This window comes from Biomphalaria glabrata, chromosome 9 (genome assembly GCF_947242115.1).
Source record: "Biomphalaria glabrata chromosome 9, xgBioGlab47.1, whole genome shotgun sequence".
NCBI lineage: Eukaryota > Metazoa > Mollusca > Gastropoda > Planorbidae > Biomphalaria > Biomphalaria glabrata.
In genome coordinates, this window is record NC_074719.1 from 43509119 (window position 1) to 43520925 (window position 11807).

Consider the following 11807-nt stretch of genomic DNA (forward strand, 5'->3'; position numbering starts at 1 on the left):
AAAGCATTTACATAAACTGATCTATACATTTTTTTGTACAGGTACAAAAATCCAGTGATGTTCAATTTCCTTCGCTGCAGGAAATACAAGAGAACTCTACTCCTACAAATTTAAACCTGTTTGAAAGGATTTTAACGCATAAAGACTGTTTCGAGCTAAAAGATGGTAATTATTAAATTTTTTTGGGAGACCCTTACCAATAAATCAAATTGGTTGATATGTTTACATGTGTCACGGGTCGATCATGTGACTTAGTTTGATCTGTTTTTAGAAGCCGAGGTCAGATCATAAAAGTCCAAAACAAACACACATTAATTATAGTCATCCAATCAGAGAAAGAGGTTAAGGAAAAAGTAGCATACGTCAGTTTCTAGAAGGTTACAGTTAATACAATTGGGAAGACATAGCTCTAGACCGCAACAGATGGAGTGAGACAGTAACCAAGAAAGCTATGGACAGTGAAAGTACCTGGGTCTCAGCTCAGGAAGAAAAACGTACAATCCGAAAAACGGCCAGCTCCTCTACCACCGAAGCAAAAGCCACCTTAACCTGCGCTATCTGTGGACGGGAGTGTCTCTCCAAAATAGGGCTCCACAGCCACATGAGGAAGTGTGCTCTGAGATGAACCATAGTCGTTCTACGACTGAAGGAGGCCAATGGACAGTTAACATTTTAAGGGGAGAAGTTTCTATAATTCTGGAAAGTCCGAATTAGAAAAATATAAATTGGGGGAAAGTTAGTTAGTTGGGATCCTCGCATAGAAACGATTTGTTTTATAGTAACGATCTTATGTTTAAACGTTTGCGGGTGCAGTAGTTGAAGTTATTTTAATTGAATATTTGTATCATATAGCTACTTCTGTGATTAGTTATATCAGTTCAAGGTGTAGTATTAGAAAGTTTCATTTTATGAAGATATTTAAGTCAAGCTGTTATTGAATTGTGAATCTAGATATGTGTGTAATTTTAAGAAGTTCATTAAAGAAGGAAGAAAAGAACTTAACTCTTTCTTTCCTAATGACAATACCAACGTTTATTCCACCAGAATGTGCTAAATAATTACGGAGAGAAAGAGTTAAATGTTCCTTCAGTGTGTTATCAAGTCATTTATATAATCCCTGGCAAGATGATTCTGTTTTAAGAATAATTAATATAAAAGGAAATATCAACAGTAAACAAACAGAAATCATCACACATGTACATAGAATTAAACCTAAAGAGGCTGTAGTGAGCCAAATGTGTGCCAGGAGCAAGCTAGTTTTTTTAGCGCCCCTCTCCCCAATTCACCATAACTATCACATATAAATATAGCCTCTCTCTGTGTGTGGAGCCCCACCCATCGTTCCCCGTTGCGCCCCCCCCCCCCGACTACTCCTCTGCCTTAATATTAAATGATACTGACGCAACTTTTTTTTTAACACGAAAGAAAAATTATACCATCTTGTTTATCGTTAAATTAGTATGCTATTGTCATTGTACACCTCGAGAGACGTTTTTTTTGTTCTTATTGTAACCTCTTGAAGAGGCCAATCCTAGATTCACATTAACGCTCACAGTTTAGGCAATTTATAATCAACAAAAGCTACAGCGTTTACAGTCTTCTCCCCAGTTTTGGTGTGCACGCTACACCCACTTCATCCTTCAAGCTATGGCTGGCTTTGTGGCTGGGGGGGGGGGGGGGGGAAGACGTCACAAATGTACAAGTTGTACAGGTTTAACTAGGAGAAGTTTCCCCAACTTGGCAAACTAATGTTGTAGTTAATCTTTAAATGACAACAAGCACATAGCACACGTTCAACAAATTTTAAATAAATGGTCAACACTTTGCAACAATAGAAAATTTAATACAGTAATATGAATCTTAGACGTCTACTGTCCAATGTAAAAGTAAAGGAAATGTTTACACCAGTTTCTCTGTATCGATGAATGTTAAAATAAACATGATCTCCAACTCACGTCAACGAATGTGCATATACTGCCGCCCTTTTTGCTTTATTTATGAACCCTGGAACAGAATCATGTTCCACAAGTCACCCAATAAAACCTACTCAGCCCAAAAACATCACCACTTTACAAATCTAGGAAGCATTGTGTCTAATGACGCACTGCTTTCAAGGGAAGTTGATAGCTGTATAGCGTGAACCATTAGCGCTTTTGGACTCCTCCATGCGAGAGTTTGGCGTAAAAAAAACGCTCCACTTGCCTACTTAAATCAATGTCTACCAGGAAGTGGTTCTAACAACCCTTCTATGTAGCTCTGAGACATTGGTACAATACAGAGAGCTGCTAAGATTTCTTGAACGCTTTCACTAAAGATGCTTGCGCGCCATCATGGAAATAAGGTGGCAAGACCGCATTACAAACAGCGATGTCTTAGCCTACGCCGTTAACTGGCTTAAGAGGGGAATCACAAATAACAACCACCGATTTAATGGAGCTGCCGTCCTTATACTCTTGGCGTGAGGGCCTATAACGTGGCTGACACTCTAGGCAGTGAAGGAGTGCTGGCCTTGCCCACCAGGTCTACATGAGAAATGGTTGAAATTATGGATGAGTTTGGCAAAGCCCAAAAAGTCTGTCAGCACACGCGCCGCTCCAACTGAAACAATTGGTTGTGGAAGCGTAACTAGGCCCAGGACGAACTCCAGCTCCCGTCGTCTCAGCGTGGCGCCTCCTATGGAAACAGATAGGCTGAGAACGAGAGCAAACACAACCTCCTGTGGGTTACCACAGCTATGTTCTAGCGAGTGTACTTGCACGAGGTGGGGATGGAAGAAAATTAGATTAAAAAGTTCATAAAATGGATGTATACGCGAACTTATTTATTTTGGTTTATTAATATTTTTAAGAGATACTATTAGCGACAAGTTGAAATTTCATTTATTCCCCTAAACATGATTATAGTTTTTTTTTTTAAATTCATTTTTTCTTTAAGGCCAATCTTACTTCAAAGATTTTGGAATGAAAAAGGGATTCGTTTGCCTTTTACTGAGATACTTTTTACTTGTAAATTGGAACATCAACCTTTGTTTGAATCCTCGAGAAGTGTTCGCACTTATAGCTTGGACAGTTTCTGACCACAACGTTGAAGAATATTTAAAGTTGAATATTTTACCTACATCACGTTGCCTCACACTGCAGTCTTGGATGCAAGTAAGTATAAATTTTATATATATATATATATATATATATATATATATATATACACTTTAAATGTATACATTTTATATTTAAAAATGTTATATGTATAAATGTTATATGTAAAATGTTATATGTATAAATGTTATATATAAATGTAATAAGAATTATTGATATATGTATACATTTTTATATATACATTCCATATATATAAATGTTTATGTAAAAATGTTATATGTAAAAATGTTATATGTAAAAATGTTATATGTTTAAATGTTTTGTATTGATACACCCCGTTTTCATGGGCCAGTAAGCTCCGCAACACAGATTGGATTTGGGCCTGCCAGTCTCAGTTTAGGCAATCATTTTATTTCATTTTGTGGTATGTGTTTGTTAGTAAATATTGCCTAATTATTGAGGAAAAATATTCAAACTTTGAAATACAGCTTTTTTTATAGTGGCTTCGAACCTGTTAACTCCCATTAAGATGTGTCACAATTGTAAGGGAGCCTTTTTATGCAAATGACTACTTTTTTTTTTCAGTACTAGAATTGGTTGTGAGCGTTATGTAATAGTAGGCTAGTAGAGACTAACAAACACTTTCTTGTCTGTTTAAATGCTGCTTTATTCATGTTAGATCGTCCATATATATAGGCCTAAAAGGAATTCAATTATCCCCCTTATCTGTTAATGAGCACATTCTTTCGGCATGCCAGCAATGTGGGTTACTGGGTTACAATAACAGGAAGGGCCTGACAAAACAATCACATTTACTATCACACGTTACTGGTTTTAAATTTAATGCGACTACTTGGCAGTGTAAGAATGTAAGCGATACTCCTATGACAATTTCCAAATAGTGCCATAAGGTTTAACTCATCTGCGCACCAGTAGATCGCAAAGTCTGAGATTATTACCTTAACCTTTTTTTTTTTTTTTTGCTTCACTTTATTATGTAAGCTACACTCTGCTAATTTATATATTTTGTTCTTCTTTGTTGTTTCAGAACTTGTATCGTATAGCATACGCCTTTTTGGGGAATGTTCTTGACGTTTCACAGGAATTCCCATCTCCGAAAGAAATGTTCTCCGCCTCTGCCTGGGTTGTACTCTACACTTCTTCGTGTGTAAACAGTGAGTCTCAAAATAAATTAAGATTTCAAGGCCTAACACTTCTAGAATATGAAATATGCAGGCTTTAAGTATATAGATATAGAATATACATATGTACACAGTACACGCAGGCTAAGCCCGTAGATTTTTTCCCAGGCTTTATATTGTTTATTACGGCCGGTATACTCCTTCATTTTTTTTAACAAACGGGCAATATTTTAACGAATCCCGTAACATACTTTATAAGACCTTAAAATAGTGTATCTGTTACAATAAAATGTTACGTCTTATTCTCTATTTCCTTCTCTCTCTCTCTCTCTCTCTCTCTGTGACGCCCACTTTGTTTTATGTTTTACTGGGCATCGTTGGCCTAATTCAGACGTAGAACGACTATGGTTCATCTCGCACACTTCCTGTTGCATTGAGGCCCTATTTCGGAGAGACACTCCCGTCCACAAATAGCGCAGCTTAAGGTGGCTTTGGCTTCGGTGGTAGAGGAGCTGGCCATTTTTCGTATCGTACGTTTTTCTTCCTGAGCTGAGACCCATGTTCTTTCGCTGTCCTTAGCTTTCTTGGTCACTGTCTCTCTCCATCTTGTGCGGTCTAGAGCTATGTTTTCCCAATAGTCAGTATTGATGTTGACTGATTTGAGGTCACGGCTTATTACATCAATGTAACGGAGGTAGGGGCGACCAGTTTTTCTTGTGCCAGTCGCGAGTTGACCATAGAGGATGACTTTCGGGATGCGATTGTCCTCCATCCGGCGAACATGTCCAAGCCAGCGCAAGCGGCGATGTCTGAGGGCTGTAAAGATGCTGGAAATACCTGTTCGCGCAAGGATCTCGGTATTGCACAGTGTTTCTTTCCATGTGATTTTCAAGATCCTACGGAGACATCTCAAATGGAATGAGTTCAGTTTTCTCTCTTGCTTTGCGTAGGTGGTCCATGATTCACTGCCATACATAACGCATGCCTCATAACGCATGCCTTGTAGACTTCCATTTTGTCACTGTAGTGAGTTTCTGGTTTTCCCAAAGTCTAGCGAAGGTTGAGGCAGCCTTCTATATGCGTTTTTTAATCTCCGCTTCTAGAGACAGGTCATCTTGAATTGTAGATCCCTGATAGCAGAATTCATTTACGGCATCTAGCTTGTTATCGTCTATGAAGATGGAGGGTGGTGCTGTAGCAGGTGGTCCCATAACATTTGTTTTCTTCGTGCTAATAGTTTAGTCATATTCTTTACAGGCCTGAGAGAAGCGGGACATTAGTAACTGAAGTTCCTCTTGTGCGTTTACTAGTACCGCTGTGTCATCCTCAAATAACATATCTCTTACGAGGGTGGCTCTGATTTTAGTTTTGGCCCTCAGTCTGGCAATATTCAGGAGTTTGCCATCAAATGTGGAATGGACATAGATGCCTTCGGCGGATTTGTCAAACGCGTTGTGGATTAGCAGTGAAAATAGTATTCCAAAGAGGGTTGGGGCCAGGACACATCCTTGTTTAACTCCGCTGTTTATACTGAAACATATTTTGGCGGAAAGATACGATTACATTTAGTAGCTTGGGTGGACAGCCTATTATCTGTAAAATTTAAAAGGGAACAGCTGGGCCTCGTAATTTCTCAGAAATAGACTTTTGACTTACTTTTGAACGACCCACTTCAAAACTCGCCCCCGACACATATATGCCCACAAACTTTGTGATTGTTAATTCTAGTATCACGTTTTAAATATCCGACCCCACTCCTACGTCCACAAAAAAAAGTTATTCCTTCATACACTCTTTTACTTTTCTTTGGCATCTCAATTAAATCTGTATTATATTAGGACAGTGACCTCCACACACATACATACAATAACACCAGTCACACACACACACACAAACACTTTCACACTCTTATTTCACTGACAATCTTTAACCTTTTATCGTCTAATGATTGGTTGATTATTCAGCTTTTTTCATTTCAGCTTTTGAATTCTGTTAAAAGCATTTTGGTTGAGCTTTTCTTTCTTTTTCAACCCTTTAATCTTAAAGCAAGCAATTTACGGTATTTGACACCGCAAACATTTCTTTAGATTAGACCATCAGTTTCATACCTAGAAAAAAAAATGCATTTTCCAAGTACCCCAACTGAATGATACATTCCCATTCTCCACTCTATAGTAATGGTATATGTGTTCTCTAAAAAAAAAAAAGAAATATCAATTTCGATTTATTAATTAATTATCTTTTTTTTTAATCCGTTTCGAATATAACGAATTGACAATAGATCTAACTCTAGATGTATATTTTAATATGGTAAGTTTTTTTTTGTTGTTTTTTTTTTTACTTCTATATAGTCAGCATCGAAAGGAAAACGAAAGTTTAAAAAAAATAATTTAGGGAAAATAAATAATATATAGGAAGTTCTATTTTTGTGCTACTTTTATTTATAGAAACTGTGGCACTCTGGGAAAATACAGAAAATAAAATACAAAGTTTTTTGATAGAAGGAGGTAAAATAAAACTGTCTGCGATATTTTATGCGATTCTGTACGTCTTTTTAAGAGATCTCTTGATCAATAAGTCAGTATTAAATTGCAAATGTATAGTATATATATTTTATATGAATGTTTTAAATTTTTAACTCCACTCTTCAATAAGAAAAAATCCAATAGAAAACTACAGACACTAAATTCCATGAGCGTAGACAAGAGGGGCTTAGAATTTGGCCCGTTTCCAGTGGTTTTTGAGGTTATAGTTAAACGTAACTTATCATCTGTGTTTTTCGATAACCTTAGGAGCAGGTCTTCCTGCAGCAATGAAACGTCCGCTTCTCCATGGGCCAGGGTAAGTTAACATAATATCAAATATTGTTATGTTTTTGGTGATAGAAATGAAGTGATGGTTAAATCTAACTCCATTGTGAAATTGCTTTTGTGTTGTTGTTTTTTTAAAGAAAATTACGGGTAAATGTGGTATGGAGCACTGTCCACATTGGCAGAAATGTTTACATGAAGAAGCATTTCATGGTATTTTTTAAATCAGTCTTTGCTTTGTAGATGTAGATAATTGTCTCCATTCTAAAAATTAAATTTACGCATCTTCTATGAGTCATAGAGGGATTTTTTTTTTCTTTTGTTTTGTTTTTACATTTCCATGAATCGTTTTAAATTAACCCTTTTACTCCCTAAAACGGCAAGTTCAAACCAAAGTGGCTAGGTCATTGTCATCTTAACACGAATGTCACTACCAACTATTTTTTTTCTAGGTTCGGTTTCTTGTTTGTAAAAGCAGAGTATCCTGAGTATTATGGTTGACAATACAAAGGTGGCGAATGAGCAGGGAATGAGAATTTATGATTCAGAATTGGGGTTACCTGATATCTGCCCGCCCAAAGAAAGATGCAGATTTTCATATGAATGCCAAAAATATTGCACCTATACTTAGGTTCTCTCGCGCCTTTCGTTGCATAGTGTGCCAAGTTCTTCACAATGACATAGTTCATAGTCGAATCGCACAGCTTTTACCATCTTGTGCCCATGTATTTTATATGTTCTAGGAAGTTGCGACGTCATGCCAGGCATGTACGGCACTTGTTTCGAATTTCTCTTTTCAGCATCCATGTTATGGCTGACTTTGGTATATGTGTTTTGTACAGTCTAATTATATGCCACGCAAATCTCATAATATGTTCATTTGACTCGTCACCTTTGTATCTAACTTGAATGAATGAGCTTGTCACATTTCTGAGATATGTTAGTTGTAGGCTGAAGGAAAAAAAAAAAGACTAAAGTGTGATGTTTCTTATCGATATTAAATTTTGCGGTAAAATTGTTTATTGGCACAAACATAGGCTTAGAAAAGCAATTTCTATTCCTTTTTCCGTTGTGGGACACCTATGCGTTGACAAGCAGATACTGTTGAGTTCTGAGCAACCTTGCTAAGCTAATTACCAGCATTTCTGTTAAACAAATGATGAGGTAAAATAAAAAGTGACATTTTTAAGTACTGCATAAGATTTCAGGCTGCAGTACGGGTGATGTCTGGAGGCGCGATAGCTGTGTGCTCCTGAACAAGGGGGGTCTCGGATTGAAATCCTGGTGAGGACTGGGATTTTAAAATTTTGGTATCTTTGGACGCCACCGAATTCACCCATCTCTAATGGGTACCTGAAACGACATTAGTTGGGGAAAAATAAAAGGGTTGGCCGTTGTGCTAGCTCTATGACACCTTCGTAAACCGTACACAGAAACAGATGACCTTTACATCATCTGCCCTAGAGATCACAAGTTCTGAAGGGCGAACTTACTTTTTTTTAACGGATGATGTTTGATAAAAAATAAAAATGTGTTATCCATTGCTTATTCTTTAATGTAATCTATAGATAACAATACAATTTTATGAGTGAATGTATGGGCTATACAAACAGAGGGAGAGCTGGGCATTTTCATATTTTATTGTATCAATGCATGTAGGATAAATGATGCGATTTCAGAAAATATGACATTGCATCATTTTGCGCAGGTCTGATAACCCTGCACACAAGGTGGACTGGAAATAAATAGGCCTGGAAATAAATAGGCCTGGAAATAAATAGGCCCTAGAAATAGGCCTACGTTGATACATTAAATGTTTAATTTTTGTGTTATTATCATTATTTTGAAGACTCGTATTAAGTTCATTAATCTATGTATTCTGCAAGTTTTTCACCAGTCTTTGTTTTATTTTAGAACCAGCGAAGACAACGAACAAATTGGTAAGAATAATTTTGTTCTCTCAGTGCAATAATTATGTCGAGGCGTCTAATGATTTCTTTTAAACAAATAGTACTAAATTTGACATGTGAAACGTTCCTGTAACACATTCTACCCACATTGCATTTCTCGCTTTGTGTCCAATATTTTAAAAACGTTTAAGGAGACGCTTGTAAATTCCCCCATGAGTTCTGAGACAGCTGTAGTTTTGATGCATACTAGGCTTTAGAAAAAACAACAACATTTTCTTGTTATCTATAGCACACTATTCCGATATTGTTTGATTGTCTAGAGTTGATCCGAAGGTTTTTTGAACTCTAGGCGAGTAAGCCTGCTTGAACAAACCGTTCTGTCTGGAAGAGGTCAAAGACAATGCCTATGTAAGACATTGCTATTTCCGACGTATCTGGCACTCCGGACCCATGAAGTAGAATACAGGCCGAAGGCCGAGCACATCGGGATCCTCCGCAAATTTAGTATGCTGTACCAAGCTAACCGTGCATGACTCGCCATTAATATAACGGTCCATTGAGGAACGGCGCGTGGATTATCGACAGGGACGTGGAAGCTCCCTTTCAACTCCGCACAGTGCAATGGGAAAGCTCTCGCATTCCCTTGGACACTCCCACAGGAGTTTTGTTTTGCTATTTATTTAGCCTAATTACTTCCTCCAGTAATCGTTTCCACCCAGGTGACACGTTTAGGCAGAATAGCATACCCTTTAGCTATTCCGATACCTATATTTGTAGTAGACCAGGCTGCAGACCCGTGAGTGGCAACTATATACTGGTCTCGACTGACATCTCATTGCCACGTCACAGATCTGCACACAGGCCTACTACATCGATTCGTCTCGGCTATTTTTTCTAGTACAAGAAACAGGAAGTCAAATTTAAGCAAGCAAAACGAGGCAAAAGGGCCAATAATTAAATGTGAGGGACACGTATAGTCAACTTATTTCTAGATTTGGCTATTAGCCTGGTGTACACTAACAATATGTTACTGACAAAAAAAATTGATAATCTCTACCCTTAGCTCTCAAAGATCTAAATCCCACTATCAGTCTTAAAAACATTTTCTTTCTGACATAAAGAGGTACCAGAGAATGTTTGCAAATAGATGCAATCTTGCTTTAATAGTATTCAAAAAGGAAGTTTAATCAATACATCTTACATGCTTAACCATTTTTTTCCCAAAGAAATTGTTGAGAGCCTATCGAGATTCTTGTCTGCCTACTCACCTCTTATTTACCCATTACAACGCAAAATATATTTTCACACTATTATTTTTGGTATGTTATAGAAACACTTGTTTGCCCAACACATGTACCAATCGATGAAATGAGGAAAGCAAACAAATTCGTCCTCAAGACTCTTGAAGAAAATGAAGTTTTGGTTAAACAAGTAATTGATGGATTTTTTCTCTTTAATTTAAATGAGCTCAAAGCGACTGATTGGGCATATGGATAATAGTTCCACTTTATTACTTTGATCATTAACTGAAAAAATCGTTTTGTCACTGACTATGCACTTATATGCTGATTGGTTAGCAATTTTGCTACCGAACCCAGTGGTTTAGGGTGGAATTCTTGACGAAGACAGCAGTTTTGGGCTTCAGGATTTTTATGACGCCCTGAGTCCACAAAACTCTAATAACTAGTTGAAATTAGTTGGTCAAAACAGGCAGTTGGTAATTTTGCTAGCCACAATATTTTTTTAACCGTCGGCCCACAGAAAAGAGGAACTTTGCGTTTGCTTCGTATGAACTATAGATAGCAGGGTCTAAAAGGGGACATTTATTGACTAACACTATTTTAATGATCTGTGCCAGCATTCAGTGTTTTAAACAATATTATCCATCCATCATTTTTTTATTTATTTATCATGACTTGGGAGTGTATTGAGTGCTAGTCACTGAGCTATTTGCAATAGCTTGAATTAGTTTCGATATCTTGATTGGTACTGAATGCAATGTTTATCGTTCTTTAATGCTAATATACAGGTCATTTTAATTTTTAATTTCATTATCTTTTGGTGTAGTCGTGCAGCATCATGAGCTATGAATGCCTTGTGCACAAGTTAATAATAATAAGGGATGTCTTCGAGTCCAAAGATTAACAAGGAATGCATTATTTCACGTGACAACGCAGCCCCAGCTATGACCTACATATTTCTTGTGCACTAATTTTTGAGCTATGCTTTTCCCAATAGACTAAATAGGTGTCAGTAATTTTTTGTAATTATTGAGTTTTAAATGAACATGCTCCTTTAATTATTTACAATTACGGCATAAAAGGTAAATAGTACGAAAGAGAGATTAAGTGATTTTGTCAATATATCATGTATAAGTGAATTCAATTTTTCTAATATATTTCTCCAACGTTTTGATTTTATTATATGAATACAGTTGCATTTGTTAAGCGAGTCTTGTGTACTAGCTATTGGTTGCTTTTAGAATTTAAGGATTTTAATATGAGAATGTTTGATAAATAAATCGCACAAGATATGTGTAATTCAATAGCCTTTTTAACAGACCAATATTTTCCTTTTTAATTTTTTTTTTCATTTCAAATGAAGAGTACAAAAATATATGAAACTATGTATTTATTTAAATAAAATATTTTTAAAATACATATTATTATACTTAAAATGTACTAGTTTGTTGACTTTTTTTTTTTTTTTTTGCAGTTTCAAAATTGTGAAGATGCTTTTGATTTTGTGCTTCGCAAAGTAAATATTTATTAACATTTTGCAAACATGATTGAAATACAATTCATGTATTGCCTGCTATAAACATAGTGTACGCTTGAGAGATGTCTGTGC

At 36.5% G+C, this 11807-nt stretch overlaps 1 protein-coding gene across 2 annotated transcripts in view; it reads left to right on the plus strand.

Moving 5' to 3' along the window:
* The window catches only part of LOC106064776 (uncharacterized), a 32369-nt gene extending 20790 nt beyond the window's left edge, over nt 1-11579 (plus strand). For both annotated transcript variants that reach the window (XM_056039915.1, XM_056039916.1), the window contains 6 exons: nt 42-165; nt 2935-3152; nt 4144-4270; nt 7030-7078; nt 8962-8987; nt 10288-11579. In XM_056039915.1, coding sequence (XP_055895890.1) covers nt 42-165; nt 2935-3152; nt 4144-4270; nt 7030-7078; nt 8962-8987; nt 10288-10454 — 711 coding nt within the window. In that variant the 3' untranslated portion in view covers nt 10455-11579. The remainder of the gene's footprint in view (nt 1-41; nt 166-2934; nt 3153-4143; nt 4271-7029; nt 7079-8961; nt 8988-10287) is intronic.
* Nucleotides 11580-11807: the final 228 nt, after the last annotated feature.